The following is a 26,938-nucleotide window of genomic DNA, read 5'->3' on the forward strand; positions in this document are numbered from 1 at the left end:
TATCTACCGCAGCCCTCATTCTCCACATACAACACCCGTTCTGCCAGTCTCATTCTGTTAAAATTACCCAAAGCACACACATCCCTGGGTCGCTCGTCTTTTCAGTTTGCTGCAGCTGGCGACTGGAAAGAGCTGCAACAAACACTCAACACTGTACAGTTTTATCTCAATCTCTTCATTCAAAGACTCAATCATGGACACTCTTAGTGACAGTTGTGGCTGCTTTGTGTGATTGTTGTTGTTGTCACTACCTTCTTGTCCTTTGTGCTGTTGTCTGTGCCCAATAATGTTTGTACCCTGTTTTGTGCTGCTACCATGTTGTTGTCATGTTGTGTTGCTAACTTACTGTGATGTTGCCTTAGATCTCTCTCTCTCTCTGTGTAGTGTTGTCTCTCTTGCCGTGATGTGTGTTTTGTCCTATATTTTTATTTAATTTATTTTTAATCCCCCGTACCCGCAGGAGGCCTTTTGTTAGGCCGTCATTATAAATAAGAATTTGTTCTTAACTGACTTGCCTAGTTAAATACATAAAAGTCCTGGTATTGGTTGAAGGTGCACAGCTGGGATGCAGTCAGTGGTATGAGGCTTTGGCAGAGTTTTATAATGGTTAACTTTTTTTATCCTGTCCTCTCTCTTCATCCTTTGTAGGTGTCTGGTGAGCCTCATGGGAGGGGATGATGACTTGGGATGTTTGCATTAGATGATCGTAGAAGATTCTAGAAAGTAGAACCGGAGACTTGAGACTGTTCGTTGCCGCGCTGCATGTAGCAGCTGATGAATCCTGCATTTTGGGATTTGGTTCCTGTTTTTTTTAACCACTTTTATTTTTATCCGAGACGATTTTCCTCCATGTTCAACGCTCTGATACACACCGAGGAGCAGGACAGAACTGAACTGTTGGTAAAACCTTCACTAGTGAAACACTCACTGTGACTTCTATGGGAGCTGCCAAGTTCGACTACAGAGCACTTCTGATTTTAGTTCCAAATAATGTATATGGAGTGAAGTGATGTTTTTATGACATTTAGTTGGTGATTAACCAACAAATCACACAGATAGAAAAATAATCCTTGGCTAGTTCCCAAATGGAAACCTAATTCCTTATGTAGTGCACTATTTTTGACTGTCCCGTTTCTCCATTCCAGTGCTCACATCTATAGTTTGACACACTACTGGTATATATGAAAACAAAAAGGACCCGACCACCAAGCTGAATATCTCTCGTCGCAATATTTCACGATTCTTTTTTTTTTTTTACATCTGTTGCATTCGTTCACTGAGTCATATGCCTCATTTAATTTTTCATTAAAAAAAATGTCTTTTATAGCATGTTATTTGTATAAAGTAGTTGAAATAGTTTCTTTTTCATTTTTGGGATTTCTTTAGATGATCAGATTGCATTTATTTCTATCTATGAGTATGGTTACTGGTCTGAAGTTGGCGTATGGATCAGGAGTTCATGTGATAGATTTGACCTGCACCTACTCTAACTCTTCACGTTTTTATATTTTAATCAGCCATCTTTTCATGAATTCAATAGTCTTGTGTAGACTTTAACATGAGGTTTCACTTAGACTACAGTCCTTATTTCTGATTCTTTAAAAAAAAAAAAAAAAAATGTAGAAATGGACCACTTTGTATTGAACAGTATTTTTATATTTAGGACTCTTGTTCACTACCGCACATTATTGTACATTTATTGATCATTGAATATTGATTATTGTCAAGTGAGATTAATAATTGTATCACAACACTTTATAAGACAATAATTATTGATTACCTGCATGAAAGAGATTTTTGGAATTCACAGCATGATATTTTATGGCCTTGTTTTTTTTAATTCAAAGTGATTTTTTAATCCTGTGAATTTCAGTTAAAGAATGAACTGACCAAGGAACTAAATCAAGTGTGTAACAAAATGTCTTGTTACAGAGGGGGAAGCTACGCTCAGACCCCACTTGCAGAATGGAGTTTTCCTTATCCCATCTTGTTCTAATGGCAACTCTGCCTCCGAGGGCAGAAACAAATGTGATTTGGTTAAGTTTAGGCAAGAAATGAGACACTATGTAATTCCACGTGATAAAGGGTTATGGGTTGGGTTAAGTTTTTAAGTAAGAAATATGATTGGTTCGGAACCAAGGAGAACTCCACTGAGCGTTAATTCTGTCCAGAAAACGGTTGCCAAATAGCCACTAACTACTGTATCTGGGTTAGACTGTCACCACTTCCCGGACATTACTATACATTCCAGGGTCATATTCACCAATTAGGCCCCCAAACAGAAGATAATACACTGAAACAGGGAGGGAATACCTGGAATTGTCCAATAAGACTTTAATAATAACGTTTTGCTACATTTTGAAACGGTGTGCACTAATGAATACGACCCTGGACACTGATCAGATGTAGTAACTACGTTATATTTCTGGTTCAGTTTGACTTTGTACAGATGTTGTTGTTGTTGATCTTAACACCATTAAATTATGGCACTAAAGCTCTCCGCTCATCTCCATATTTGTCTTTTTGTATTTCACAATCCAGCCAATGGCAAAGCAGTGCTTGAAGTGGGCCGGTGCTATAATATCAGAACCTGTCATTTTCTACTACTTGAGTACTGGCACCTGCATAGAATATTTGCTCTAAAATATTATGAGTACCGGGATCCAAAATGTGTACCAGCACCTTTTTCATTCCACTTCAACCACCTTGGGAAAGTGTCCATGTGTTCATGTTCTATGTAATAATAGTATTGTGTAATCTTCAACGATCAGAAACCGAACAGGGAAGTATATGCATCTTTATTTTATGTGTCTACACATCACAAAAACAAAGATCCCTTCTTTCTCACAGTACTTCTGATGTCTTTCTTAAAATAAAGATTGATCTATTATTTACAAAGTGTAAGCTTATTATTCTATTAAAAATAGATTAAAATTGAATTTAGAAATATTGAAATTTCAGCTGTTTACTTTATAACTTTTTAACGTTAAAATGGAGACCACAGGAGACTACTGAAGGTAAGACAAAAACACTAGCTTCATGGATTTAAAGGTACATTCCACAATTTTAAGTGCTGTCCAATGCCTCACGCAAAGAAGAGCATATGGCCGGCCTGCTGCTGCCTTATGTAATTAGCCTTTCTTTTTTTTTTACAAATGTTTTGATACTCTGTTTCAATCCAATGGCCTTGATGATGTTGATGTCGAGGAAGCGTCCGAAGAACCAGGGCTCTGAGGTGGTGACAGCAGATAAACAGTTGTCCACCAACTGTCCACCTCCTTCAGCACAGTGGCCAAATAAAACCAATGAGTTGGCTGATGGATGGAAGGAAGTTCTGGAGAAGGGAAGAAAATAGGAATTTCATGTTTTTACATTTATACGTAATCTTTCTGAGAATCTGTTGTGCCCATGTGAATGCTACTTATGTCATCGATCATGCCTGCAAATTCAGCTTGTTTTGGTCACCTAAATTGGAACAAAAGCCTACACTCTCGCTCCAAGACTACAGTTTCAATGCCCACCCCTGCTCTAATGTATATTTGACCACATTTATTTAGAGAAAAGTATAGCTTAATTAGGTCTGTCTAATGGCCCTTTGGAGACTGTAATAGTGGTGAGGCGATGTGAGGGGGAGGGAGAGTGGACGGATAGTGTCGAGGGAGGGACAGAGATAGTATTGAGTCAATGTTAGCTTTATGACTCATCCATCCATCCTCCCCTACAGCCGTGCCAAACGGTCTGAACCATAGAAACAAAAATGTACTAGAAGGGACGAAGCGGCTAACACCATGGCAATATTAATGGTACGTCAAGACAATACAGTATGTCATCATGTGTTGTGTTAAGTGAATTACCGATAGTTTGCCCACAACTGGCCCTTATTACAGTGTGTCAGTGAGGTGACAGGACAGAAGTCGGTCCTCAGACAGGGACTTCCTGTTGGGCACTGAGGTGTGTGTGTGTGTGCATCAGGCAGTAATATAGACGGTCATACCTTCTATCAGCAGCTGCCTCAGAACAGCCCGGCGTCTTTTAGATTGATTTTGATGACGTCTGTGACGGTGTCGAAGGCCTGGTTCACGTCCTGTGTGTCTACAGCGCAGGTGACGTGGGTATAGATGGGTTTCTCCGCCTGCTTCAAGTTCAGAGACTCAAACTGCATCTTCACGTGGTTACTGGCGTCTTCGTATGTATTTGGCCCTATTAGGGAGATGAGTATAGAGGTTGAAAAACTGACAGAGTAGTTACGGTCTCGTTTGTGTGGGTCTGGCCCTACAGAGGGAATACGGGGGGTTTTAATATTTCATTCAGATACTTTTTCATTCAAAGGGATTTTTATTTATCCTGCGGATTTCAGTTAAAGAATGAACTCCCGGGTGGCGCAGTGGTCTAGGGCACTGCATCGCAGTGCTAGCTGCGCCACCAGAGTCTCTGGGTTCACGCCCAGGCTGGGCTGGGTTCGAGCCCAGGCTCTGTCGCAGCCGGCCGCAACTGGGAGGTCCGTGGGGCGACGCACAATTGGCATAGCGTCATCCGGGTTAGGGAGGGTTTGGCCGGTAGGGATATCCTTGTCTCAGTATGTAAAATGTAATAAAACAATGTATGCACTCTACTGTAAGTCGCTCTGGATAAGAGCGTCTGCTAAATGACTCAAATGTAAATGTAACTGACCAAGGAACAAAATTAAGTGTGTAACAAAATGTCTTGTTACAGAGGGGGAAGCTACGCTCAGACCCCACTTGCAGAATGGAGTTTTCCTTATCCCATCTTGTTCTGATCGCAACTCTGCCTCCGAGGGCAGAAACAAATGTGATTTGGTTAAGTTTAGGCAAGAAATGAGACACTAAGTATGTAATTATACGTGGTAAAGGGATATGGGTTAAGTTTAAGTAAGAAATATGATTGGTTCGGAAACCAAGGAGAACTACAGTTGAAGTCAGAAGTTTACATACACTTAGGTTGGAGTCATTAAAACCAGTTTTTTAACCACTCCACAAATTTCTTGTTAACAAACTATAGTTTTCGCAAGTCGGTTAGGACATCTACTTTGTGCATAACAACTCATTTTTCCAACAATTGTTTACAGACAAATTGTTTAATTTATGATTCACTGCATCACAATTCCAGTGGGTCAGATGTTTAATACACTAATTTGACTGTGCCTTTAAACAGTTTGGAAGCTTCTGATAGGCTAATTGACATAATTTGAGTCAATTGGAGGTGTACCTGTGGATGTATTTCAAGGCCTACCTTCAAACTCAGTGCCTCTTTGCTTGACATCATGGGAAAATCAAAAGAAATCAGCCAAGACTTCAGAAAAAATTGTAGACCTCCAAAAGTTTGGTTCATTCTTGGGAGCAATTTCCAAACGCCTGAAGGTACATCTGTACAAACAATAGTACGCAAGTATAAACACCATGGGACCGAGCAGCCGTCATACCGCTCAGGAAGGAGACGCGTTCTGTCTCCTAGAGATGAATGTACTTCGGTGCGAAAAGTGCAAATCAATCCCAGAACAACAGCAAAGGACCTTGTGAAGATGCTGGAGGAAACGGGTACAAAGGTATCTATATCCACAGTAAAACGAGTCCTATATCGACATAACCTGAAGCAAGGAAGAAGCCACTGCTCCAAAACCGCCATAAAAAGCCAGACTACGGTTTGCAACCGCACATGGGGACAAAGATACTTTTTGGAGAAATGTCCTCTGGTCTGATGAAACAAAAATAGAACTGTTTGGCCATAATGACCATCGTTATGTTTGGAGGAAAAAGGGGGAGTCAAAGAAGAAGAACACCATCCCAACCGTGAAGCATGGGGGTGGCAGCATCATGTTGTGGGGGTGATTTTCTGCAGGAGGGACTGGTGCATTTCACAAAATAGATGGCATCATGAGAAAAGCAAATTATGTGGATATATTGAAGCAACATCTCAAGACATTAGTCAGGAAGTTAAGGCTTGGTTGCAAATGGGTCCCCCAAATGGACAATGACCCCAAGCATACTTCCAAAGTTGTGGCAAAATGGCTTAAGGACAACAAAGTCAAGGTATTGGAGTGGCCATCAAAAAGCCCTGACCTCAATCCTATATAACATTTGTGGGCATAACTGAAAAGGCTTGTCCGAGCAAGGAGGCCTACAAACTTGACTCAGTTACACCAGCTCTGTCAGGAGGAATGGGCCAAAATTCACACAACTAATTGTGGGAAGCTTGTGGAAGGCTACACGAAACGTTTACGTTAAACAATTTAAAAGCAATGCTACCAAATACTAATTGAGTGTATGTAAACTTCTGACCCACTGGGAATGTGATGAAATAAATAAAAGCTGAAATAAATCATTTTCTCTACTATTATTCTGACATTTCACGTTCTTAAAATAAAGTGGTGATCCTAGCTCACCTAAAACAGGGAATTTTTACTAGGATTAAATGTCAGGAATTGTGAAACTGAAAATATATTTGTCTAAGGTGTATGTAAATATCCGACTTCAACTGTATCTAGCCATCTTCTGTATACCACCCCTACCTTGTCACAGCACAACTGATTGGTTCAAACGCATAAATAAGGAAATAAATTCCACAAGTTAACATTTAACAAGGCGCACCTGTTAATTGAAACGCATTCCAGGTGACTACCTCATGAAGCAGGTTGAGAGAATGCCAAGAGTGTGCAAAGCTGTCATCAAGGCAACAGGTGGCTACTTTAAAGAATCTCAAATATTAAATATATTTTGATTTGTTTAACACTTTCTTGGTTACTACATAAGTCCATATGTGTTATTTAATAGTTTTGATGTCTACTATTATTATACAATGCAGAAAATATTAAAAATAAAGAAAAACCCTTGAATGAGTCGGTGTATCTAAACTTTTGGCTGGTACTGTAGGTTACTTTCTGGTACTGTAGGTTACTGACTGGTACTGTAGGTTACTGACTGGTACTGTAGGTTACTGACTGGTACTGTAGGTTACTGACTGGTACTGTAGGTTACTGACTGGTACTGTAGGTTACTTACTGACTGGTACTGTAGGTTACTTACTGACTGGTACTGTAGGTTACTGACTGGTACTGGAGGTTACTGACTGGTACTGTAGGTTACTGACTGGTACTGTAGGTTTCTGACTGGTACTGTAGGTTACTGACTGGTACTGGAGGTTACTGACTGGTTCTGTAGGTTACTGACTGGTACTGTAGGTTACTGACTGGTACTGTAGGTTACTGACTGGTACTGGAGGTTACTGACTGGTACTGTAGGTTACTGACTGGTACTGTAGGTTACTGACTGGTACTGTAGGTTACTGACTGGTACTGTAGGTTACTGACTGGTACTGGAGGTTACTGACTGGTACTGGAGGTTACTGACTGGTACTGGAGGTTACTGACTGGTACTGTAGGTTACTGACTGGTACTGTAGGTTACTGACTGGTACTGTGGGTTACTGACTGGTACTGTGGGTTACTGACTGTAGGTTACTGACTGTAGGTTACTGACTGGTACTGTAGGTTACTGACTGGTACTGTAGGTTACTGAATGGTACTGTAGGTTACTGACTGGTACTGTAGGTTACTTACTGACTGGTACTGTAGGTTAAGGACTGGTACTGTAGGTCACTGACTGGTCTGACTGGTACTGTAGGTTACTGACTGGTACTGGAGGTTACTGACTGGTACTGTAGGTTACTGACTGGTACTGTAGGTTACTGACTGTAGGTTACTGACTGGTACTGTAGGTTACTGACTGGTACTGTAGGTCACTGACTGGTACTGTAGGTTACTGACTGGTACTGTAGGTTACTGACTGGTACTGTAGGTGACTGACTGGTACTGTAGGTTACTGACTGGTACTGTAGGTTACTGACTGGTACTGTTGGTGACTGACTGGTACTGTAGGTTACTGACTGGTACTGGAGGTTACTGACTGGTACTGTAGGTCACTGACTGGTACTGTAGGTTACTGACTGGTACTTTAGGTTACTGACTGGTACTGTAGGTTACTGACTGGTACTGTAGGTTACTGACTGACTGGTACTGTAGGTTACTGACTGGTACTGTAGGTTACTGACTGACTGGTACTGTAGGTTACTGACTGACTGGTACTGTAGGTTACTGACTGGTACTGTAGGTTACTGACTGACTGGTACTGTAGGTTACTGACTGACTGGTACTGTAGGTGACTGACTGGTCTGACTGGTACTGTAGGTTACTGACTGGTACTGTTGGTGACTGACTGGTACTGTTGGTGACTGACTGGTACTGTAGGTTACTGACTGGTACTGTAGGTTACTGACTGTAGGTTACTGACTGGTACTGTAGGTTACTGACTGGTACTGTAGGTTACTGACTGGTACTGTAGGTGACTGACTGGTACTGTAGGTTACCGACTGGTACTGTAGGTTACTGACTGGTACTGTAGGTTACTGACTGGTACTGTAGGTTACTGACTGGTACTGTAGGTGACTGACTGGTACTGTAGGTGACTGACTGGTACTGTAGGTGACTGACTGGTACTGTAGGTGACTGACTGGTACTGTGGGTTACTGACTGGTACTGTAGGTTACTGACTGGTACTGTAGGTTACTGGCTGGTACTGTAGGTTACTGACTGGTACTGTAGGTTACTTACTGACTGGTACTGTAGGTTACTGACTGGGACTGTAGGTTACTGACTGGTACTGTAGGTTACTGACTGGTACTGTAGGTTACTGACTGGTACTGTAGGTTACTGACTGACTGGTACTGTAGGTTACTGACTGGTACTGTAGGTTACTGACTGACTGGTACTGTAGGTTACTGACTGACTGGTACTGTAGGTTACTGACTGGTACTGTAGGTTACTGACTGGTACTGTAGGTTACTGACTGACTGGTACTGTAGGTTACTGACTGACTGGTACTGTAGGTTACTGACTGGTACTGTAGGTTACTGACTGACTGGTACTGTAGGTCACTGACTGCTCCTGTAGGTTACTGACTGGTACTGTAGGTTACTGACTGGTACTGTAGGTCACTGACTGGTACTGTAGTTCACTGACTGGTACTGTAGGTTACTGACTGGTACTGTAGGTTACTGACTGGTACTGTAGGTTACTGACTGGTACTGTAGGTTACTGACTGGTACTATAGGTTACTGACTGGATGGTACTGTAGGTTACTGACTGGTACTGGAGGTTACTGACTGGTACTGTAGGTTACTGACTGGTACTGTAGGTTACTGACTGGTACTGTAGGTTACTGACTGGTACTGTAGGTTACTGACTGGTACTGTAGGTTACTGACTGGTACTGTAGGTAACTGACTGGTACTGTAGGTGACTGACTGGTACTGTAGGTTACTGACTGGTACTGTAGGTTACTGACTGGTACTGTAGGTTACTGACTGGTACTGTAGGTTACTGACTGTAGGTTACTGACTGGTACTGTAGGTTACTGACTGGTACTGTAGGTTACTGACTGGTACTGTAGGTTACTGACTGGTACTGTAGGTTACTGACTGGTACTGTTGGTGACTGACTGGTACTGTAGGTTACTGACTGGTACTGTAGGTCACTGACTGGTACTGTAGGTTACTGACTGGTACTGTAGGTTACTGACTGGTACTGTAGGTTACTGACTGGTACTGTAGGTTACTGACTGTAGGTTACTGACTGGTACTGTAGGTTACTGACTGGTACTGTAGGTTACTGACTGGTACTGTAGGTGACTGACTGGTACTGTAGGTGACTGACTGGTACTGTAGGTTACTGACTGGTACTGTAGGTTACTTACTGGTACTGTAGGTTACTGACTGGTACTGTAGGTTACTGACTGGTACTGTAGGTGACTGACTGGTACTGTAGGTTACTGACTGGTACTGTAGGTTACTGACTGTAGGTTACTGACTGGTACTGTAGGTTACTGACTGGTACTGTAGGTCACTGACTGGTACTGTAGGTTACTGACTGGTACTGTAGGTTACTGACTGGTACTGTAGGTTACTGACTGGTACTGTAGGTTACTGACTGGTACTGTAGGTTACTTACTGACTGGTACTGTAGGTTACTGACTGGTACTGTAGGTTACTTACTGACTGGTACTGTAGGTTACTTACTGACTGGTACTGGAGGTTACTGACTGGTACTGTAGGTTACTGACTGGTACTGTAGGTTACTGACTGGTACTGTAGGTTACTGACTGGTACTGTAGGTCACTGACTGGTACTGTAGGTTACTGACTGGTACTGTAGGTTACTGACTGGTCTGACTGGTACTGTAGGTTACTGACTGGTACTGTAGGTTACTGACTGTAGGTTACCGACTGGTACTGTAGGTTACTGACTGGTACTGTAGGTTACTGACTGGTACTGTAGGTTACTGACTGGTACTGTAGGTTACTGACTGGTACTGTAGGTTACTGACTGTAGGTTACTGACTGGTACTGTAGGTTACTGACTGGTACTGTAGGTTACTGACTGGTACTGTAGGTTACTGACTGGTCTGACTGGTACTGTAGGTTACTGACTGGTACTGTAGGTTACTGACTGGTCTGACTGGTACTGTAGGTTACTGACTGGTACTGTAGGTTGCTGACTGGTACTGTAGGTTACTGACTGGTACTGTAGGTTACTGACTGACTGGTACTGTAGGTTGCTGACTGGTACTGTAGGTTACTGACTGGTACTGTAGGTTACTGACTGGTACTGTAGGTTACTGACTGGTACTGTAGGTTACTGACTGGTACTGTAGGTTACTGACTGACTGGTACTGTAGGTTGCTGACTGGTACTGTAGGTTACTGACTGGTACTGTAGGTTACTGACTGGTACTGTAGGTTACTGACTGGTACTGTAGGTTACTGACTGGTACTGTAGGTTACTTACGTTCTCGTGTTCTTCTTCTTTCTTTTTCTCATTTGTTTTTGTTCTACTTAACTTGTTTATGAATATTTATGTACTACTGATATTGATAGCTACATTGTTGGGAAAAAGCAGGCAAGAAAGGCATTTCCCTGTACTTGTGCATGTGACAACTTGAAACTTATCAGTGAGATATTTACGATGTATTCATTCATTCATCGCATGGTAAAAAAAACTTCAAACTAAAGGCTAAAAGCTCAGGGAAAACAACGTTTTGCCATTTGGGACTCAGAGTAGGACTCACCGTCGTAGTCGGGGAAGCAGACATTGAGGTGGACATGCTTGATTTTCTCTTGGAAGACGTCCTTCTTGTTGAGGAAGAGCACGTGGATGGTGTCCTCGAAGAACCTGTGGTTGCAGATACTGTTGAATAGGTGGAGAGACTCGTGCATGCGGTTCTGAAAACAGGAGAGGAGCGTATAGGAATGATGTATCATTATCTTCATCATCATGATCATCGTTGGTCTACAAAACCGTCAACAACCTCAGCTGGATGCGATCACTAGCCGGTGAGGTTTGGTTGATTCATATCAGCATCTCCTGTGGTGTGGTTGAATCATATCAGCATCTCCTGTGGTGTGGTTGATTCATATCAGCATCTCCTGTGGTGTGGTTGATTCATATCAGCCTCTCCTGTGGTGTGGTTGATTCATATCAGCATCTCCTGTGGTGTGGTTGATTCATATCAGCCTCTCCTGTGGTGTGGTTGATTCATATCGGCCTCTCCTGTGGTGTGGTTGAATCATATCGGCCTCTCCTGTGGTGTGGTTAATTCACATCCGCATCTCCTGTGGTGTGGTTTGATTCATATCAGCATCTCCTGTGGTGTGGTTGATTCATATCAGCATCTCCTGTGGTGTGGTTGATTCATATCAGCCTCTCCTGTGGTGTGGTTGATTCATATCAGCATCTCCTGTGGTGTGGTTGATTCATATCGGCCTCTCCTGTGGTGTGGTTGATTCATATCGGCCTCTCCTGTGGTGTGGTTGATTCATATCAGCATCTCCTGTGGTGTGGTTGATTCATATCGGCCTCTCCTGTGGTGTGGTTGAATCATATCGGCCTCTCCTGTGGTGTGGTTAATTCACATCCGCATCTCCTGTGGTGTGGTTTGATTCATATCAGCATCTCCTGTGGTGTGGTTGATTTATATCAGCATCTCCTGTGGTGTGGTTGATTCATATCTCCTGTGGTGTGGTTGAATCATATCTCCTGTGGTGTGGTTGAATCATATCAGCATCTCCTGTGGTGTGGTTGATTCATATCAGCATCTCAACTGTCCCCAGGGAGGTAGAGTCTCCTGTAGTTTAACTTTGAAGCGTGTGTGTGTGTGTGTGTGTGTGTGTGTGTGTGTGTGTGTGTGTGTGTGTGTGTGTGTGTGTGTGTGTGTGTGTGTGTGTGTGTGTGTGTGTGTGTGTGTGTGTGTGTGTGTGTGTGTGTGTGATCACCACTTCCTCGTCCTCCAGCAGCACCAGGTCATACGCGCTGAGGGAACTACAGAACAGGACGCAATGGACGCCCTGGAAACAGTGGATCCACTTCTTCCTCTCTTCTCTTCTGCCGCTCATATCAAACATCCTGCCCGTCAGAGAGACACAACGATCAATCAATCAATTGACCAAATCAATCAGTTATAAAGCCCTTTTTTTTTTTACAGGAGAGGAGCGTTCAGCAACTACAGTACTTAATCATTATGAGTGTGCGTTAGGAAAATATCACAGCTCCTCCAGTGTGTACTTAGTTGGTGTATATGGTGAGAGCGTGGCACTTGCCAAGGTTGGTGGTTCAATTCTAGCAGCGATCACATACATAATACAAAAAATATATACTTCACGCTCTATAAGTTGCCGGTGTAACGGAGGTGATTTGAAATCACACTCTCATTAAGACATAGCCCTTACTGGCTGCGTTTACACAGGCAGCCCAATTCTGATCTTTTGCCGAGTTATTGGCAATGGCAAAAGACCTTATGTGATTGGTCAAAAGACCAATTGGTGAGAGAAAAAAAAGTTCAGAATCGGGCTGTCTGTGTAAACACAGCCGTAGACTTGTAAACCCAAATGCTGCTCTCAGATCACAAGGATTTTCTTTAATGGTTAAGACGTTGGGTTGTTGTGCAAGAGGCCTGTGGTTCGATCGCACCAGTTTACACTACCTAACCTGAATTCTACCTCTTTGCAGGTGTACTGTAATGTACTGTGACAAGGCAGTCCGGTAGTTAGCTACTGTAGCATCACCTGAATTGGATGTCTTTACAGATGAACCTCTCCTCGTTAACCCCGCCGGTCGTGATCCTGCACCGTAGGATGTCTTGGTCATTGGGGGTCAAGTCAGCCACGGTGATGCGGTCAAGGTCACTGAGGAAGCTGTCGGAGAATGGCACAATCAATCAATCCCAAGATCAGATCACTAAGGTAGGCTGTAAGTGTCAGAGCTGTTTGTATTCATCAACCGTCTCCAAGTAGAAGTGCTGATCTAGGATCAGATTTGCCTTTTAGATCATAATGAATAAGATGACATGGACAAAGGGGGGGGACCTGATCCTAGATCAGCACCCTCCTGAGACGCTTCATGGATACAGATCCCAGATCAGCACTCTGAAACGCAAGTGAATACGGGTCCTGGGTAATAACGGCAGACCGATTAACTCACTAGTGAGCGGAGTCGAGGAGCTGGTAGCCTTCAGCTGCTCTCTCAAAGCACTCCTGGACGCCAGGGTCCAGCCACAGCTTCTTGATGCACTCAGCCAGCTCAGGAGGCATGGTGCCCTCTTCAGTGGAGTTGGAAAGGTTCTCCAGCTTCTTGCCCTCATCCTGGCCACATAGAGAACAACACATCTATGTCAGTATAGTTTAGGTATAACAGGTCCATACAGTGTAGTATAATATACTGTAGTATGGTATAGTACACACACACACAGCTTGCAGTACCCACCTCTGCGGCTGGCGATCCGTACTTGATCTCCAGGATGCTCATGCCTCTGACGATGGACAAAGCTGACTGCAGGATGTTACCAAAGATCACCTCTCTGTACATCACCTTCTCCTCCTCATTAAAACCACCCTGGTGGAGGATTCTGTGGAGGAGAGAAGAAGAAGAAGGGGTTGGTGTTGCTCACTTATCCAAACTGCCACCTAGTGGTATATTTGTAACACTGCGGCTCACTTTCGCTCAGCTGCCCCTAGTGGTATATATTTGACACTGCGGCTCATTTCTCTTAGCTGCCCGACATTCAGTGAGAGGCTTAAGTTTTAAATGAACTCACTTCATTTGTTTTACGATGGTGCTTTTCCCCGACTCCTCAGCACCTGAAAGAAAACAAAAATACACCATTTATTGACAGTTAAATGTCATCCATTTAACGTTTTCGTTACATGGCTTTCATCTGTGACACAGACAGAAAATGTAATGTATCAGAAGAAAAGTATGACCTGCTTGTGGCAAAACAGAAGCCTTGTCATTACATATCTGTTGACCTTTATCAGTCACATAATATGGAACATAATTACAGTTAAGTAGAAGTCCCTCAGGCCAAGAATACTCTTGGACCTTGTGGCTAGAGAGAACATATGGCACTTCCCAAACGGCACCCTATTCCCTATACAGTGCACTACGGAAACATAACAAACACCACTTACTAATGTGACCCAGTTAGATTATGAGGAAGAGTGACATTATAGAGCAAGAGGACAGTCTGTGAGGAGATCACTGACGTCTCTGGGCCTCACTGACGTCTCTGGGCCTCACTGAGTATCAGACTATTCAGGACAAAGGACTTGAAGTCACTCAAAATCTTTATTCAAAACTTGTATTTGAAAACCTTTAAAACTAAAATACTATGGGACCAACCCCAACCTGTAACCTGAGCCGGTGCGGTACGGGTCAAATAGCACCCTATTCCCTATACAGTGCAGTACGGGTCAAATAGCACCCTATTCCCTATATAGTGCAGTACGGGTCAAATAGCACCCTATTCGGCCTCCCGGGTGGCGCAGTGGTCTAGGGCACTGCATCGCAGCGCTAGCTGTGCCATCAGAGACTCTGGGTTCGCACCCAGGCTCTGTCGCAGCCGGCCGCGACCGGGAGGTCCGTGGGGAAACGCAAAATTGGCCTAGCATCGTCCGGATTAGGGAGGGTTTGGCAGGTAGTCTCATCGCGCATCAGCGACTCCTGTGGCGGGCTGGGCGCAGTGCGTGCTAACCAAGGGGGGCCAGGTGCACGGTGTTTCCTCCGACACATTGGTGCAGCTGGCTTCCGGGTTGGAGGCGTGCTGTGTTAAGAAGCAGTGCGGCTTGGTTGGGTTGTGTTTCGGAGGACGCATGGCTTTCAACCTTTGTCTCTCCCGAGCCCGTACGGGAGTTGTAGTGATGAGACAAGATAGTAATTATTAACATTTGGATACCACGAAAATTGGGGAGAAAATTTAAAAAAAGAAAATAAAAGGCACCCTATTCCCTATATAGTCCAGTACTGCTCAAATAGCACCCTTTTGACTAGGGCCTAATAGGGTGCCATTTGGGAAGCACAATAATGGAAAGGTGCTACTTAGAGAGGAACAAGCCAGTCAGTATATACTGTCATCCTGTAACCAAGCCAGTCTGTATATAATGTCCTCCTGTAACCAGTCAGTATATAATGTCATCCTGTAACCAGGCCAGTCACTATATAATGTCATCCTGTAACCAGGCCAGTCAGTATATAATGTCCTCCTGTAACCAGTCAGTATATAATGTCATCTTGTAACCAGGCCAGTCAGTATATAATGTCCTCCTGTAACCAGGCCAGTCAGTATATACTGTCATCCTGTAACCAGGCCAGTCTGTATATAATGTCCTCCTGTAACCAGTCAGTATATAATGTCATCCTGTAACCAGGCCAGTCAGTATATAATATCATTCTGTAACCAGGCCAGTCAGTATATACTGTCCTCCTGTAACCAGGCCAGTCAGTATATAATGTCATCCTGTAACCAGGCCAGTCTGTATATAATGTCATCCTGTAACCAGGCCAGTCAGTATATAATGTCCTCCTGTAACCAGGCCAGTCAGTATATATAATGTCATCCTGTAACCAGGCCAGTCAGAATATAATGTCCTCCTGTAACCAGGCCAGTCAGTATATAATGTCATTCTGTAACCAGGCCAGTCAGTATATAATGTCCTCCTGTAACCAGGCCAGTCAGTATATAATGTCATTCTGTAACCAGGCCAGTCAGTATATAATGTCATCCTGTAACCAGTCAGTATATACTGTCATCCTGTAACCAAGCCAGTCTGTATATAATGTCCTCCTGTAACCAGGCCAGTCAGTATATAATGTCCTCCTGTAACCAGGCCAGGCCAGTCAGTATATAATGTCATCCTGTAACCATGCCAGTCAGTATATAATATCATCCTGTAACCAGGCCAGTCAGTATATAATGTTATCCTGTAACCAGGCCAGTCAGTATATACTGTCATCCTGTAACCAGGCCAGTCTGTATATAATGTCATCCTGTAACCAGGCCAGTCTGTATATAATGTCCTCCTGTAACCAGTCAGTATATAATGTCATCCTGTAACCAGGCCAGTCACTATATAATGTCATCCTGTAACCAGGCCAGTCACTATATAATGTCATTCTGTAACCAGGCCAGTCAGTATATAATGTCCTCCTGTAACCAGTCAGTATATAATGTCATTCTGTAACCAGGCCAGTCAGTATATAATGTCATCCTGTAACCAGGCCAGTCACTATATAATGTCATTCTGTAGCCAGGCCAGTCAGTATATAATGTCATCCTGTAACCAGGCCAGTCTGTATATACTGTCATCCTGTAACCAGGCCAGTCTGTATATACTGTCATCCTGTAACCAAGCCAGTCGGTATATAATGTCATCCTGTAACCAGGCCAGTCAGTATATAATGTCCTCCTGTAACCAGGCCAGTCAGTATATAATGTCATCCTGTAACCAGGCCAGGCCAGTCAGTATATAATGTCATCCTGTAACCAGGCCAGTCAGTATATACTGTCATCCTGTAACCAGGCCAGGCCAGTCAGTATATAATGTCCTCCTGTAACCAGTCAGTATATAAAGTCATCCTGTAACCAGGCCAGTCTGTATATAATGCCATCCTGTAACCAGGCCAGTCAGTATATAATATCATCCTGTAACCAGGCCAGTCAGTATATAATGTTATCCTGTAACCAGGCCAGTCAGTATATAATGTCCTCCTGTAACCAGGCCAGTCAGTATATAAAGCCATCCTGTAACCAGGCCAGTCAGTATATAATGTCCTCCTGTAACCAGGCCAGTCAGTATATAATGTCCTCCTGTAACCAGGCCAGTCAGTATATAATGTCCTCCTGTAACCAGGCCAGTCAGTATATAATGTCCTCCTGTAACCAGGCCAGTCAGTATATAATGTCCTCCTGTAACCAGGCCAGTCAGTATATAATGTCCTCCTGTAACCAGGCCAGTCTGTATATAATATCATCCTGTGTCTTAACACAACAAGCATTATGTAACCTGGTCCTGTGTCTTAACACAGCAAGCGTTATGTAACCTGGTCCTGTGTCTTAACACATCAAGCATTATGTAACCTGGTCCTGTGTCTTAACACATCAAGCATTATGTAACCTGGTCCTGTGTCTTAACACATCAAGCATTATGTAACCTGGTCCTGTGTCTTAACACATCAAGCATTATGTAACCTGGTCCTGTGTCTTAACACAACAAGCATTATGTAACCTGGTCCTGTGTCTTAACACAGCAAGCATTATGTAACCTGGTCCTGTGTCTTAACACAGCAAGCATTATGTAACCTGGTCCTGTGTCTTAACACATCAAGCATTATGTAACCTGGTCCTGTGTCTTAACACATCAAGCATTATGTAACCTGGTCCTGTGTCTTAACACATCAAGCATTATGTAACCTGGTCCTGTGTCTTAACACATCAAGCATTATGTAACCTGGTCCTGTGTCTTAACACAACAAGCATTATGTAACCTGGTCCTGTGTCTTAACACATCAAGCATTATGTAACCTGGTTCTGTGTCTTAACACATCAAGCATTATGTAACCTGGTCCTGTGTCTTAACACAGCAAGCATTATGTAACCTGGTCCTGTGTCTTAACACAGCAAGCATTATGTAACCTGGTCCTGTGTCTTAACACATTAAGCATTATGTAACCTGGTCCTGTGTCTTAACACAGCAAGCATTATGTAACCTGGTCATGTGTCTTAACACATCAAGCATTATGTAACCTGGTCCTGTGTCTTAACACAGCAAGCGTTATGTAACCTGGTCCTGTGTCTTAACACATCAAGCATTATGTAACCTGGTCCTGTGTCTTAACACATCAAGCATTAGGTAACCTGGTCCTGTGTCTTAACACAGCAAGCATTATGTAACCTGGTCCTGTGTCTTAACACAGCAAGCATTATGTAACCTGGTCCTGTGTCTTAACACATCAAGCATTAGGTAACCTGGAAACAGGTAATCTTACCACTTTGTATCAAGACAAGAGCTAAAGTAACAGAAATCGTTCACTGAACTACGCTTGCCTGCTCAGCCACCTGAGACCTTAAAACTTGTGTTTGCTCACCATCCCCACCCTGTGTTATCAGAGGGATAACACAGGATTCGAACCCCGGTCAGTCGGTCGCACTAACACTGTGTGCTAAAGAACACAACACTATTTATACGGTACCACTAGTAGGAGTGAGAACACTGTGTGAGAACACGACACACCTTTCCAGAACGGTTCCAGTGGAAGTGGAACCAGGCCAAATCAGAAGTACAGCTCAGCTTGACTCAGTAGTGTGAAAAGGGTACAAGATGTTAAAACAGTTTGTGGAGACCTCGGCGTTAGCTATTTGGCCTGGTTAGGCTTATGGAAATAGATCTGTCTATTCCAGTATCTGGATATATACCGAGACCTGTTTTTGGGGATTTGATCATTCGCATTGACTGAGACTTTAAGTGGCTACATGCAGAGAGGCCAAGTGGATTACCCTTTTCACACTACTAAGCCTCAGCCCAACTCAATCCTGCTGAGCCCAGAACCAATCTGAACCCACACATCATAGGTTCTGGAAGAGTGTTGTGTTGTAGAAAGGACTATGTAAAAAAATATATACTTTAAGTCTGAGCCAGCACAGTACAGTTTGAATTGGGTCGGCACGGTAGTGTGAAAGGGTGAATGCTGTCAGAGGAGAGAATGGGTACACATTACTTGACCGCATCTGGAGTCTGAATTAAACCCATCAGTGTAATCGGCTTGGCACCTCATCGGCAGGGTTCCATGATTCACTTGGACCTTTAGTAGTGATTATTTAACCACCTCAATGTGTCCTGCCTTTCCCCTGGAATGGACTCACTGGGAGGGAGCAATGAAACTCAGGGAACAATGGACCTCAGGGAACAATGTAACTCAGGGAGCAAGGGAGCAATGGAACTCAGGGAGCAATGGAACTCAGGGAACAATGGAACTCAGGGAGCAATGGAACTCAGGGAACAATGGACCTCAGGGAACAATGGACCTCAGGGAACAATGGAACTCAGGGAACAATGAAACTCAGGGAGCAATGGACCTCAGGGAGCAATGGACCTCAGGGAGCAATGGACCTCAGGGAACAATGGAACTCAGGGAACAATGGAACTCAGGGAACAATGGAACTCAGGGAGCAATGGAACTCAGGGAACAATGGAACTCAGGGAGCAATGGAACTCAGGGAGCAATGGAACTCTGGGAGAAATGGACCTCAGGGAGCAATGGACCTCAGGGAACAATGAAACTCAGGGAGCAATGAAACTCAGGGAGCAATGGAACTCAGGGAGCAATGGACCTCCGGGAGCAATGGACCTCCGGGAGCAATGGACCTCAGGGAACAATGGACCTCAGGGAACAATGGACCTCAGGGAACAATGGACCTCAGGGAACAATGGAACTCAGGGAACAATTGTAACTCAGGGTGCAATGGAACTCAGGGTGCAATGGACGTCGGGGAGCAATGGACGTCGGGGAGCAATGGAACTCAGGGAGCAATGGAACTCAGGGAACAATGGAACTCAGGGAACAATGGAGCTCAGGGAGCAAGGGAGCAATGGAACTCAGGGAGCAATGGAACTCAGGGAGCAATGGGCCTCAATGTACCTCAAGGTCTGAATCTGTACTTTAACAAACCACAAAAATCTCTTCCTTTTCTAGGTTCAGTCACATATAGCTGAAACATTCTGAGAGAAAGAATATTATGCCTTGATCTGTGTGTATTGGTTCTTAACTGTCAATGTTCAGACAAAGTGCATTTTCAATTCACAGACAGAATCAGTACTCAGGGCCTGTTTTAATCAGATCCGTTTCTGCCGACATCCACATAGCGGTTGTTTTGATGGTGTCGGAGGTGGAACTGAGCTGTCAAATCCACAAGCAGCTCCGTTGTGGTAATAATGAGGATTTGTTTACATAGCAGGTTAGGATAATTAATGTGTCAGGTTAGGATAATTAATGTAGCATAGAGACCATAGAGTATGATATCATTTGATGGAATATATTCAACACCAGAACAATTAAATGTGAAAATTACATTTGTTATCTCAATTTCATTTTAAATATTTTTTGTCGTATCCAGAGGCCAGGTTTTCAGAGGGACCAATCATGTCGTATTAAATGATGCCCTGCTTTCCAATGCGGTCCCTCCTTGCTTCTGGATGGCAGATTAATACAAACCTCAACCAGTGGTGTAAAGTACTTTAAGTAAAAATACTTTAAAGTACAACTTAAGGCGTTTTTTGGTTATCTGTACTTTACATTACTATTTATATTTTAGAAAGATTTTACTCCACTACATTCCTAAAGAAAATAATGTACTTTTTACTCTATACATTTTCCCTGACACCCAAAAGTACTCATTACATGTTTAATGCTTAGCAGGACAGGAAATTGGTACAATTGACGCCCTTATCAAGAGAACCACCCTGATCATCCCTACTTCCTCTGATCTGGAGGACTCAGTAAACAGAGAACATCCCTGGTCATCCCTACTGCCTCTGATCTGGTGGACTCACTAAACAGAGAACATCCCTGGTCATCCCTACTGCCTCTGATCTGGTGGACTCACTAAACACGCATGCTTTCTTTGTAAATGATGTCTGAGTGTTGGAGTGTGCCCCTGGCTATCTGTAAATGATGTCTGAGTGTTGGAGTGTTACCCTGGCTATCTGTAAATGATGTCTGAGTGTTGGAGTGTGCCCCTGGCTATCTGTAATGATGTCTGAGTGTTGGAGTGTTACCCTGGCTATCTGTAAATGATGTCTGAGTGTTGGAGTGTTACCCTGGCTATCTGTAAATGATGTCTGAGTGTTGGAGTGTGCCCCTGGCTATCTGTAATGATGTTGGAGTGTTACCCTGGCTATCTGTAAATGATGTCTGAGTGTTGGAGTGTTACCCTGGCTATCTGTAAATGATGTCTGAGTGTTGGAGTGTTACCCTGGCTATCTGTAAATGATGTCTGAGTGTTGGAGTGTGCCCCTGGCTATCTGAAAATGATGTCTGAGTGTTGGAGTGTGCCCCTGGCTATCTGTAAATGATGTCTGAGTGTTGGAGTGTGCCCCTGGCTATCTGTAAATGATGTCTGAGTGTTGGAGTGTGCCCCTGGCTATCTGTAAATGATGTCTGAGTGTTGGAGTGTTACCCTGGCTATCTGTAATGATGTCTGAGTGTTGGAGTGTGCCCTGGCTATCTGTAATGATGTCTGAGTGTTAGTGTTCCCCTGGCTATCTGTAAATGATGTCTGAGTGTTCCCCTGTCTATCTGTAATGATGTCTGCGTGTTGGAGTGTTCCCCTGGCTATCTGTAAATGATGTCTGAGTGTTGGAGTGTTCCCCTGGCTATCTGTAAATGATGTCTGAGTGTTGGAGTATTCCCCTAGCTATCTGTAAATAATGTCTGAGTGTTGGAGTGTGTCCCTGGCTATCTGTAAATAATGTCTGAGTGTTGGAGTGTGCCCCTGGCTATCTGTAATGATGTCTGAGTGTTGGAGTGTGCCCCTGGCTATCTGTAAATGGTGTCTGAGTGTTGGAGTGTGCCCCTGGCTATCTGTAAATGATGTCTGAGTGTTGGAGTGTGCCCCTGGCTATCTGTAAATGATGTCTGAGTGTTGGAGTATTCCCCTGGCTATCTGTAAATTATGTCTGAGTGTTGGAGTGTTACCCTGGCTATCTGTAAATGATGTCTGAGTGTTGGAGTGTGCCCCTGGCTATCTGTAAATAATGTCTTAGTGTTGGAGTGTGCCCCTGGCTAGTCGTAAATAAAAATAAATAAATGATGCCATCTGGATTGCTTAATATAAGTAATTTGAAATTATTTATACTTTTACTTTTGATACTTCAGTATATTTTAGCGATTACATTTACTTTTGATATTTAAAACCAAATACTTTTAGACTTTATTCAAGTAGTATTTTACTGGGTGACTTTCACTTTTACTTGAGTCATTTTCTATTAAGGTATCTTTACTTTTATTAATCAAGTATGACAATTGGGTACTTTTTCCACCACTGACCTCAACCAAATCTCGGATATCACATCATATGTCACAAAAAATATCCTGTTTATGATTCCATGGTATTTAGCTGAAATATTGCCTTTCAGTTCCTTGATGAAGAGGAAAGCAAATCTAATGGGGGATACCAAACGTTTTAGCCATTAGGCCAAAAGTACCTTACAAGTTTCAGACAGGGCTACCTCATCAGAAGAGCATATTTCCAAAGCATCTCTGATACATTCACACGAATGGGTTCATTCACTTACCCAGCATCAGCACTTTAACTGCCTTGGACTCGGCCAGCTCCTTCTTCAGCTCCTTGGCGTCTATCTCCTCCTCTCCCTCCATCTCCAGATCCTCGGGCTCGTCCATCGACATCTTGGTGGTTAGTTGTCCCGGAGTGCCTAGCTACACAGAAACAGGTTTGTAGTCACTAAACGTGCTACAACAAAACAAGAAAGATTGATTGACAGGTCGTTGAGGTGATTGAAGACCCGTTAGATTATCAATAGATGTCCAGATAGAAAGACAATGAGTTGTTAGGTAGTAGGTAGACTACTGTTTAAGGGATACTAAGTCAATGTGTCGCTCCTCTGCAGCTTCAGAGGCTAAATATCACCCAGGTAGTCTCTGTGGTTTAAAGCTCATGTCTTACAACATGGAAACACCAGAAGCCAAATCCTATTAGCTAATTAGGAGTGAAAAGACCAACGCAGGCCCAGTTTGCCTCCACTAGGGTCGGTTGGGGATTTGGCATGGAGAGATGCTCTGACTGTTGATACATTGGAGCCAGGAAAGTAGTTGTTTACGTTTTCTGTAACTGGGACACCAGAGAATGGCTCTTCAGTGCTTTTGTTTAGGATTTCTTAAAGGGGACTTGTACCTCCATTTGAGGACTTTAAAATGCATTATATATAGCCATTGAATCTTGAAGAGTATAACTTAATGCCTCATGAGCGTGTTGTTTAACTCCATTGATTGTTATCAATGTAATTGTAAACAAATACAGTAGCTTCAAAACATGGCTCATCTCCTGGATGGTCAGTCCCATGCATCCATAGATGTGTCCATGATTTTAAGAGTGGTTACATTTCTTCAATAAAAAAGTGTCATGCTAAAACAGGAAAGGGCCTTCCCCAAACTGTTTCAACAAAGTTGGAAGCACAGAATTGTCTAGAATGTCATTGTATGCTGTAAAGGTAAGATATCCCTTCACTGGAACTAAGGGACCTAGCCTGAACCATGAAAAACAGCACCAGACCTATATTCCTCCACCACCAAACTTTACAGTTGGCACTATGCATTGGAGCAGGTATTGTTCTCCTGGCATCTGCCAAACCCAGATTTGTCCGTCGGACTGCCAGAAGGTGAAGTGTGATTCATCACTCCGGAGAACGTGTTTCCACTGCTCCAGAGTCCAATAAGCTTTGCAAGCTTTACATCGCTCCAGCCGGCGCTTGGCATTGCACACGGTGATCTGAGGCTTGTGTGCTGCTGCTCGGCCATGGAAACCCATTTCATGAAGCTCCCAAAGATCATGATTAGGTGATTATTGGAGTCAGGTGTGTTAGCTGGGGCAAAACTGTGACACCAATCAGGCCCTCGGGGACTGGAATTTCCCACCCCTGCACTAAGCGCTTTAGCCCTCGGCGTCCCATTCTGTGAGCTTGTGTGACGCCTACCACTTCCCAGCTGAGCCATTGTTGCCTCTAGACGTTTCCACTTCACAATAACAGCACTTACAGTTGACCGGAGCAGCTCTAGCAGGGCAGAAATTTGATGCACAGACTTGTTGGAAAGATAGCATCTTATGACGGTGCCACGTTGAAAGTCACTGAGCTCTAAAGTAAGGCCATTCTACTGCCAATGTTTGTCTATGGAGATTGCAGGTCTGTGTGCTCGATTTTACCCAACTTTCAGTGATAGGTGTGGCTGAAATAGCCAAATCCATGAATTTGAAGGGGTGTCCACATACTTTTTTGTATATATAGTGTGTCTGTCATAAGCCTGTCTTAAGCCTGTCTTATTTTTAACTGTTGTGGTGCTGACAGACCTGGCGGTCAAAAGAGGTCAGAGTTCAGAGCTCAAGCTCTAAGTGGCAGGGTTAATCTACCTCATCATGGTTGCTGGAACCGTCACAACTCCATCACAACTGTAGACCAGGGTTAATCTACCTCATCACAATGGTAGACCAGGAATAATCTACCTCATCACAACTGTAGACCAGGGTTAATCTACCTCATCACAATGGTAGACCAGGGTTAATCTACCACATCATGACCTTAGACCAGGGTTAATCTACCTCATCACAACCTTAGACCAGGGTTAATCTACCTCATCATGGTTGCTGGAACCGTCACAACTCTATCACAGCTGTAGACCAGGAATAATCTACCTCATCACAACGGTAGACCAGGGTATGATCTACCTCATCACAATGGTAGACCAGGGTTAATCTACCACATCATGACTTTAGACCAGGGTTAATCTACCTCATCACAACCTTAGACCAGGGTTAATCTACCTCATTATGACCTTAGCCCAGGGTTAATCTACCTCATTATGACCTTAGCCCAGGGTTAATCTAACTCATCATGACCTTAGACCAGGGTTAATCTACCTCATCACAACCTTAGACCAGGGTTAATCTACCTCATTATGACCTTAGGCCAGGGTTAATCTACCTCATCATGACCTTAGACCAGGGTTAATCTAAATCATCATGACCTTAGACCAGGTTAATCTACCTCATCACAACCTTAGACCAGGGTTAATCTACCTCATCACAACCTTAGACCGGGATTAATCTACCTCATCACAACCTTAGACCAAGGTTAATCTACCTCATCACAACCTTAGACCAGGGTTAATCTACCTCATCACAACCTTAGACCGGGGTTAATCTACTTCATCACAACCTTAGACCAAGGTTAATCTACCTCATCACAACCTTTAGACCAGGGTTAATCTACCTCATCATGACCTTAGACCAGGGTTAATCTACCTCATCATGACCTTAGACCAGGGTTAATCTACCTCATCATGACCTTAGACCAGGGTTAATCTACCTCATCACGACCTTAGACCGGGGTTAATCTACCTCATCATTACCTTAGACCAGGGTTAATCTACCTCATCATGACCTTAGACCAGGGTTAATCTACCTCATCATGACATTAGACCAGGGTTAATCTACCTCATCATGACCTTAGACCAGGGTTAATCTACCTCATCACGACCTTAGAACAGGTTTAATCTACCTCATCATGACCTTAGACCAGGGTTAATCTAACTCATCATGACCTTAGACCAGGGTTATTCTACCTCATCATGACCTTAGACCGGGGTTAATCTACCTCATCATGACCTTAGGCCAGGGTTAATCTACCTCATCATGACCTTAGACCAGGGTTAATCTACCTCATCATGACCTTAGACCAGGGTTAATCTACCTCATCATGACTTTAGACCAGGGTTAATCTACCTCATCACGACCTTAGACCGGGGTAATCTACCTCATCATGACCTTAGACCAGGGTTAATCTACCTCATCACAACCTTAGACCAGGGTTAATCTACCTCGTCATGACCTTAGACCGGGGTTAATCTACCTCATCATGACTTTAGACCGGGGTTAATCTACCTCATCACAACCTTAGACCAGGGTTAGTCTACCTCATCATGACCTTAGACCGGGGTTAATCTACCTCATCACAACCTTAGACCGGAGTTAATCTACCTCATCACAACCTTAGACCAAGGTTAATCTACCTCATCACAACCTTAGACCAGGGTTAATCTACCTCATCATGACCTTAGACCAGGGTTAATCTACCTCATCATGACCTTAGACCAGGGTTAATCTACCTCATCATGACTTTAGACCAGGGTTAATCTACCTCATCATGACCTTAGACCAGGGTTAATCTACCTCATCATGACTTTAGACCGGGGTTAATCTACCTCATCATGACCTTAGACCAGGGTTAATCTACCTCATCATGACCTTAGACCGGGGTTAATCTACCTCATCATGACCTTAGACCAGGGTTAATCTACCTCATCATGACCTTAGACCAGGGTTAATCTAACTCATCATGACCTTAGACCGGGGTTAATCTACCTTTTCACGACCTTAGACCGGGGTTAATCTACCTCATCATGACCTTAGACCAGGGTTAATCTACCTCATCACAACCTTAGACCAGGGTTAATCTACCTCATCATGACCTTAGACCGGGGTTAATCTACCTCATTATGACTTTAGACCGGGGTTAATCTACCTCATCACAACCTTAGACCAGGGTTAATCTACCTCATCATGACTTTAGACCGGGGTTAATCTACCTCATCATGACTTTAGACCGGGGTTAATCTACCTCATCACAACCTTAGACCAGGGTTAATCTACCTCATTATGACCTTAGACCGGGGTTAATCTACCTCATCACAACCTTAGACCGGGGTTAATCTACCTCATCACAACCTTAGACCAAGGTTAATCTACCTCATCACAACCTTA

General features: G+C 43.5%; 2 protein-coding genes across 3 annotated transcripts in view; one reads left to right on the forward strand and one right to left on the reverse strand.

The window, feature by feature from the left end:
• Positions 1 to 2,500, forward strand: part of LOC129829511 (guanine nucleotide-binding protein G(i) subunit alpha-3-like) — a 93,121-nt gene extending 90,621 nt beyond the window's left edge. For both annotated transcript variants that reach the window (XM_055891234.1, XM_055891235.1), the window contains one exon: positions 649 to 2,500. The gene's annotated coding sequence lies outside the window, so the exon portion shown is untranslated. The remainder of the gene's footprint in view (positions 1 to 648) is intronic.
• Positions 1,608 to 22,977, reverse strand: LOC129829512 (guanine nucleotide-binding protein G(t) subunit alpha-2-like). Its single transcript, XM_055891236.1, has 9 exons — positions 22,683 to 22,977; positions 14,153 to 14,195; positions 13,822 to 13,963; positions 13,540 to 13,700; positions 13,125 to 13,253; positions 12,336 to 12,465; positions 11,132 to 11,285; positions 3,995 to 4,200; positions 1,608 to 3,334 (listed from the first exon to the last, which is right to left on the reverse strand). Exons 1-8 carry the CDS (start codon positions 22,792 to 22,794, stop codon positions 4,013 to 4,015), a joined length of 1,059 nt encoding a protein of 352 aa, XP_055747211.1. The 5' UTR covers positions 22,795 to 22,977; the 3' UTR covers positions 1,608 to 3,334; positions 3,995 to 4,012.
• Positions 22,978 to 26,938: the final 3,961 nt, after the last annotated feature.

The sequence above is a fragment of the Salvelinus fontinalis genome, chromosome 31, assembly GCF_029448725.1.
Source record: "Salvelinus fontinalis isolate EN_2023a chromosome 31, ASM2944872v1, whole genome shotgun sequence".
NCBI classification, from domain to species: domain Eukaryota; kingdom Metazoa; phylum Chordata; class Actinopteri; order Salmoniformes; family Salmonidae; genus Salvelinus; species Salvelinus fontinalis.

Excerpts from the sequence above, each read along its gene's own strand:
- LOC129829512 (XM_055891236.1), bottom strand. The coding sequence starts at position 22,794 with ATGTCGATGGACGAGCCCGAGGATCTGGAGATGGAGGGAGAGGAGGAG. Across the intron at positions 14,196-22,682 it reads AGTTAAAGTGCTGATGCTGG|GTGCTGAGGAGTCGGGGAAA; the intron begins GTAAGTGAATGA and ends GTTTTCTTTCAG. Across the intron at positions 12,466-13,124 it reads TGTAAAGACATCCAATTCAG|GATGTTTGATATGAGCGGCA; the intron begins GTGATGCTACAG and ends TCTGACGGGCAG.